At 39.5% G+C, this 7,396-nt stretch overlaps 3 protein-coding genes across 3 annotated transcripts; 2 read left to right on the top strand and 1 right to left on the bottom strand.

Annotated features, from left to right (window-relative positions):
• Positions 1–3,281: 3,281 nt before the first annotated feature.
• Positions 3,282–4,632, bottom strand: KL928_005412 (uncharacterized protein; the record flags this gene model as incomplete). Its single annotated transcript, XM_043206219.1, has 2 exons — positions 3,282–3,853; positions 4,428–4,632. 2 exons carry the CDS (start codon positions 4,630–4,632, stop codon positions 3,282–3,284), a joined length of 777 nt encoding a protein of 258 aa, XP_043057280.1.
• A 917-nt stretch (positions 4,633–5,549) lies between these two features.
• KL928_005411 (uncharacterized protein) lies at positions 5,550–5,972 on the top strand (the record flags this gene model as incomplete). The annotated part of the gene is made up of 1 exon (XM_043206218.1): positions 5,550–5,972. One exon carries the CDS (start codon positions 5,550–5,552, stop codon positions 5,970–5,972), a length of 423 nt encoding a protein of 140 aa, XP_043057279.1.
• A 506-nt stretch (positions 5,973–6,478) lies between these two features.
• Positions 6,479–6,892, top strand: KL928_005410 (uncharacterized protein; the record flags this gene model as incomplete). The annotated part of the gene is made up of 1 exon (XM_043206217.1): positions 6,479–6,892. One exon carries the CDS (start codon positions 6,479–6,481, stop codon positions 6,890–6,892), a length of 414 nt encoding a protein of 137 aa, XP_043057278.1.
• Positions 6,893–7,396: the final 504 nt, after the last annotated feature.

The raw sequence follows: 7,396 nt of genomic DNA, 5'->3' as shown, positions 1-7,396 counted from the left end.
TGTACTTTGCATGCATCCTCAAACAGTAATTGATATTTGTAGTTTGGTTTTCAAACGGAAGCTGGATGCTTAGATAAAACTAATTATTTAGCTTCCATGGTAGATAGGGTGATAGATCTTGCTTTTTAGCTTTGCAAGTGGTAGAGGTCTTGACCATAAAACCCCATCGGAGGTCAGGAACGCTCAAAACTTTCCTCCTCAGTCAGCATCACAAAATAAAAACCTTGCCTCATCAAGGAAGGCTTGATACCGGAAGATCCTGAATACTATAGCACGTGGATTTTGTGCCTCTATAATACCTATCATCTCTGGCCTGGCTATCTCGCGACGCACACAGTACAAGGAACAAAAAACAAACCTCCTACCATGCTACAATATCAGACCGAATTGGGAAGAAGAGCATCGGATGTAGATAAACTCCCAGGTGAGAAAAGTGCCCTATGGTGATGCACGCTGTTACCCACACTAAGATTGAATAAATGGTATTTTGAGTCACATCCAAAATACCAGATCAAATTATGCCCCTGCCTAAGGCAGTCAATTCATATCTAACGAACGCATGATAAGATGGCCACTTGTGAGAGGTACGGTGCCAACACCTGTAACCTCACAGCAACACTTGAGCCCATAAATAAGAGCTCAAGAGCGAGACAGCTGTTCAAGTTGAGACATCTTTATGTTCATGTTATCACTTCCTGAGCTAGGGTACTAGTTTGTATCTAGACGCTCAGACGGCAGGCCAGAATCAAATTTGGACAGGTTCATACGGTATTCACTAAATCTGGACATATAATCATTGCAGGAATAGATCTGCTTATCAGCAAAATGAGCAATACTTTTGGAGATACCACAATCGTATAAGGACTCTGTGACAATGGATGTTTTTTCTGTTGACTCTTTAATTCAAATGAATCACCTCTTTTGAGCTTTTCTCTGAACGATTGATTAACAAACGCCCGACCAGTGTGTTTGATTTCAAGCAAATTTGCAGAAAATGGCTGGGATTCTTTAACAGTATTAAAGGTCGTTGTAGATGAACTGAGAATCGAAATTTCAGCGTCCTGATTATCAGGCTAAAACTAAACAAAAAAGGCTCATTCAAACCTCGCCATGGGAAGAGCAGTGTCCATCTATTTGGCTAGGCACCAAGCCCTAATCCAAGCTCTGTCGTAGTCTCGATTTTAGTGTGGAGTTTATCATATCTTTGCAATGATGACGAGAGTTTGTCTCACAAACTCTCATAAGCCTCTTTGGCTTAATCTGATGGCTCGCCACGAATGAGGTTATTGAGGGCTCTATCGAGAAGCTTGAAAACAATAAGGTTGCTGACTTTCGATTAAAGGAGCTTTGTCATATGATTTAGCTAGACCTATTTGTTCCTCAGAATGATTCAGTATGATAGGCGATTTGCCTGGTTGAGCTAGACAATCAAATTTGGATCAGCCTCCTTCATAGCCGTTCTATATAATTTTATGAGGGTTAGTTGCTTGGATCCGAAACCCCGTTCGTATGCAGGAAGTAACCGACAGTCTCGTAACCATTTGTATCCTATCAGTAGAATCAGACATGTTTAGCAAAGCGAAACATGATTTCAGTGACCAAACACTATACAGTTCAACTGCCTTAGAAACAAGCAAGGGAGATATTCGTCACTTATATCTTTCACAATTATAAGTAGGTACGGAGAACGGAAAAGATTGTTGAAACTTTGTTTTGATAAGTGTAATGTCTACAGTCGTTGCTCTTACTTCAATAATGTGACTATGTATCAGATAGTTAGTATCTTTGGTATACCTTAGTCCCTCACTCATAAGGGATATGACACACCCTTATATATTGTTCAGTTAGTCTCATATGTGTTTCAGATTTCCATCATCTGGATCTGATACACATGCTATGCATGTGCTAAGACCCACAAACCTTCATATCAGGATAAGCCGCACAGCCATGATATAATCTCTGACTCTCTTATCTCAACAAGCTCAGCTCGCAAAATCAGATTACCATTCGAATTTTAAAAGCGTACTCTTTACAGCTATACCAGTCACTATCAATTTTTTTATTAAACCTAAAGTCAAAAGCTTAGATGCATAATTATAATGTCAGCTTACAAACTATTCATTCTATCCCCGCCATAGGACATAACTACAGCACAAATCTCAAATCTTTTATTGCTTGCCGATCATCCAAGCACAATAACAGGTCTCGGATATCATAAAGGTAGGAAAAGATACCCAAATCATCAGAAGACTTACTCGCGTGCATAAGATGACAACGCTCATTGTGCGAAGGCTGAAAATCTTTTATCTCGAATCTGAATGGATTTATCTTTGTATTTTAATTGGGTCAAACTTTGAAATAGGCGAGGTGGGGGTGATAATAGAAATTTACTTAAGCCAGTAATTGACCTGTATTTAGTAATCAAGTGCTAGCAGACTTCAGTGTGTCAGAGATTGTAATCGCATTTCAAAGGCAATAGCTTTGAAAATATAATCACTTATTTCATTGAGCTAATGCGCTATAAGGCCCTCCTCTTCTATGAGAGATGGTGTCAATACCACTCTTCAATGTTTAATTTCAAGACTAGCTTTCGTATAGAGCCATCAGTCAGATACTATCTCGAGAGCCGGTTGAATCAAGCAACGTCAGCCCAGGTTTTATTACAGTGCTACTATTGATTCCTTAAATTAATCCCAAAGAACCTTTACTCGGCATATATTTCTATATACAAGTTTTCAATAGAATTTAATAAAATCTAATTTTAAATATTTGCTATCACGCAGATAATGAATGACAACTCGGTTCATATAGATCAAATTTGTGTGACTAGCGACTACGATACCGCAAAAAATCTTGATTGTTGCTTAAATTCTTTTGGCTTTGATGACTACTTGATAATCACTAGCACTGCTTCAACGCCTCATAAGGTACAGGATCTAAAGAAAGAAGCAAAATAATAAATGCTTAGCAAGATAATTTGCACGACAGTGATGACGTGACGATAATATGGCAGCAAGTTTTGGTACTAGAATAAAGTATGGCAGCAACTATTAGTACTAGAATAAAGTAAGTATGGCCAGTCTTTTCTCTTGTGATTAAAACCAAAAATTTGAATAATGAAGCATACATGGCCGAGTGGTCCAAGGCGGTAGACTCAAGTTCTATTCTCAGTGATGGGACGCAGGTTCGAACCCTGCTGTATGCAATTAATTTTTTTTTTCACATTCGATTGTGTAGATCTACGGTAGGAATATCTCCAAAAGCGGTACTCGAATGAGCAATTAAACTGCAGCGGATACTATCATAGATTGGTGTTCAGTTTTTGTGAAAAGTAGTAGGACTACAAGATTTGAAGGAAACTCGTTGAGGTCAAAAGTCTGAGTGAGCATAATGATCCACCACCCACCAAGAATAGTACGCCAGTAAATATTGCGATTTTCTTTGAAATTAGTGATATATTGCTCCACACAACCTGCTAAAGGTAGGTATGCGCCACATATAATTTGCCCAAAGAGAGCTCCGATTTCAGCGAATGTGAAAAGTAGTCCCATTCGGTTTTGATTTTTTTCAACACCAAATAATTGTGGGACGACAGTTGGAAATAAAGAAATAACAACTTCCGAAGAAAAGCCCCATGTTACATCAAAGATCAAAAAAATGATGTCAGAGCTAGACGAGTTGAGCCAGAGAGTTGAAGGAAGAATACCCGATAATAACATGAAGGGTATAAGAACGTTGAGTCGACCAAACACATCAGCTAAAAAGCCGCGCAAGATTCTACCAAACAAACTGGCAACATTCAAGAAAGTGACATAATGAGCTGGATCGAATAACGATCTGTGTAATCTCTGTGCTAAACGCTGGCCGTACAGATCAGTAAGAAACAGACCAGGAAACAGTGCCATTTGTGAGAAAACGAAAGCAAATAACAAAATCAAACATTTCCGGGTTCTTAGTATTGTAAGATCATAATAAAACTGGAAGCGATACAATGAAAGGAAGTTCTCAGTTTCTTGAAGTTTAACGGGCAACCCAGGTCTTAGAAAAAGAATTAGTGCTGCTGCCACTGGGATATAGATGAACCCCAAAATCCTGTTGGTCCGATTTACTCCCACCTCTGATATGAGCCTCCTCACAGCAATCGGCCAAATTATTCCACCGATGCTGGAACCAGAGCTGGCAACTCCAATTGCAAAAGCCTTTTTTTCTTTTGAACCAATGCATAGGTATCGTTAAGGCAGAGAAATATATTATACCACTTCCAAATCCAAACAACGCTCCCTGCGTAAGGAACAACTGCCATATGTTGTTCGTAATAGACATCATCATCAATGAAAAGAGCTGTATCAGGGCACCCAATGCAACTGTGACTTGAACGCCAAAATAGTGATGGAGATAGACTGTCACAGTGCAAAAGAAATACATACATGCAGGTTGTAAAGAACCTATGATAATGATTTTGAATGTTTTTTCTCCAGAATACAACTCAGTTTGGTAGCAAGACTGATACACACCAAAACTCTTAACCATACCGAATGTGCGTGCCATTCCACACCAAGATGCCAAGACGACAAACCATCCAAATCCTCCCTCCGGGAACTCATCCTTGTCAAATTCCATAGACTTATTCATTTCACCCTCTTAATTTACGTTTAGTTCTACTTAGATCTGAAGGTGTGAACTTTGGGCTTTTTTATAAGGCCTGCTCTGCATATAAGGCTTGGGCATCGCTAGTTGCCGCCCGCAATTTGCAGTTCCCGCTAAACGGATCATTTTTTTTTTTTTAGTCTGAATAATGCGATTTCGGTGCATCGCGATCGCGATCCGCATTTTTTCCGCGAACGGACCGCTCGCATGATAGAGTTTTTGACCCTTGTATGTGTATCACTTATTTGTGTTGCATAAAAGATTAGCCTAATAGTATCTATAACACAGATGGTTAACCAGCAGAGTGAATCAAACGATTGAGAATAGGAGGGCTTGCACGTACTGCAGGTTTCGGAGAATCAAATGTGATGGCGAACAACCTTGTTTTCACTGCAGACGACGTGCTCAGCTTTGCGAATACCCTACTGAAATAGGAAGCAGCTTAACGAGAAAATGCCACTCAAATTATAACGTTGACCGCCAAAGACCAACCCAGGATGAATATATTCGTTATTTGGAGAACAGGATTCGAAATCTTGAGAATAGCTTGATGAATAAACTACCAAGAAATGCATAAAGTAGCAATAAAACGATTGACAATGACGTGTTGTCATTGGACGGAAAGAGAACCGAAAGAGTCACAAGATACGATGCAGTTTTAGCTAACAAGATAGGAAAGTCTCTTTTCTTCGAATTACATACTAGCAAACGTGAAGGGCTTTCCATTCCTCGCTTACAATTTATGGATGGGACATGTCAGGAGGCCACTATCTCAATCAACTCTCACTTGCAGTGCAGCCACTGATCTTAACTCCTAGTAAGCGATCAAATCTTTGTGCCTGGCCGTTAGAAATTTTCTTCCATAAGGTAAATCCCCTATTTTGCATGATTCACGAGTATATATGGACCAATACCATAAGTATGTTAATGATCTGATAATGGCAACGAACGCAAAAGCTGCCAAGCTATTCAATGCGATTCTCTATTTGATATTTGCAATAGCCATCAGGTTCTCGGGAATTCATCCAGAAAGACCACATAAGATTTCGATAGAACTCAAACCTGGAATAGAGGAAGATTTGTTTCACTCAGCATATGAAACCGCCTCAAAATTAAGTCTTGAGTGGCAATCCCTTGAATCAACTCAATCGTGGGTTTTGATAACATTCTCTTTAAGAGCAGCGCACCGTCAAACTTCATCGTATACTTCATTGGGATTGCTAGTAGAATGCGTAAAGGAATGCTGCTCAAGATTGATATCATTATTAAGACAAACAGGGACCAAGAGTATGAAGAGATCAAAGCCAAAAGGATGTTCTGGTTAGTTTATACTTGGGACAGATTGTACTGTTGGCAAAGCGGAAAGCAGTTTGAAATTCAGGACGAGTCAATCAATATGGAATTCCCCCCACACTAGATGGAACCTCATGTAGTGATGGATGGTTGCAAAAACCAGCACTTTAATGATTTACCTGGGGAGATATTCAAGCAGACTACAACAACAAGCCTTTGGAAACAAGAGTGTCGATGAGACTTTTTCGAAAAATATTGCAGCTGAGCTCTCACACTTTAGGAGCTGGTGTGACTCAAATATGTCCTGCGATGAATTTGATCGGCTGTTGTTGGATCAAGTATACTTAACTTATCACGACATCTATTTGGCACTTTACAATAAGCAACTCTTAGAACTGATTGACTGCCATTCCTGTGTTAATTGGAGCTCCTCCGATATTATTCTTCTGAGAGAGCAAAGCAAACAGACGCTTGATATCTTTGAAAACATGAGGAGCCAAGCAGAACTGGAAGTTCCGTGGTGGACGAATTTGCTCTTATGTTCAACATTTCTCTAATAAGTGTTATTTTAATATACTCTGGTATTCAAACCGAGGAATTTGAAAATACTTTCAAGAGAGCAATGAGCTTGCTTGAGGCAGTCAAAGGAAAAGCATCAATGTCTGCAGTGTGTGCGTGGGCGATCAAAACTCTGAACCATATGCGTTGTTTGAGAATGCAAAAGGCAGCTAATACTTTGGCCCAAATTGGAACTGATCACGGCCCAAGAACAGTGAATGAACATCGGTTCTTACAATTTGATCATGTTGGACGAGGATTCAATGATGATAACATTGTCAGCTCCCCAACTGGTAGCTTGTCAGGGATTAAATCATCCAGCATGTTAGACAACGAAATTGATTCCTATGCATTTCTAAACTGGTTTCATCCTTGGTTGGAGGAAGCGTTTTGAATCCTCAAAGACTTTCATTATGTCGTTAGCTGGAACTTCTAGCCTTAATTGAATCATGTTCTACCTAAAATGATTTAGGTTGCATAGTTTGCAAATGGAGGTCAACGCTACCAGCATTTATGTGTAGACATGCTATAAATTAGGTATGGGGAAAAAGTTTTGTGGTACCAAGAAATGTGTCGGGGGAATAATATTTGGAGGCGGGAGGGAATTAGAATCGAAATGAAAAAGTTTAGGAGGTGGAGGAGAGTGGAAAAAAAAGTGGATGGTTCAATATGTAGATTTTGGAAAAACTTAAATTGAGGAGGAAATTTTAGGTGAGAGATGCGGATGGTCTTTCATGCGAAAGCATAAAAGAAAATTTGAAAACTGAATGTGAAGAAGCGAAAGCTTCTGCGCATTTGGGGTTCGATTTTCGAAAGAGAGTTCTGAAAAGAGCTCTTCAAGGCCTCGTTGATTAGTGGAGAGAGTAAAGTTGTTATCGTCAGATACACTTTCTCTCAA

This window comes from Ogataea angusta (assembly GCF_019207475.1).
Source record: "Ogataea angusta isolate 61-244 chromosome Unknown 61-244_NODE_17_length_14366_cov_125.228427, whole genome shotgun sequence".
Taxonomy (NCBI): Eukaryota; Fungi; Ascomycota; class Pichiomycetes; order Pichiales; family Pichiaceae; genus Ogataea; species Ogataea angusta.
This window is presented reverse-complemented; position numbering and strand designations above follow the sequence as displayed.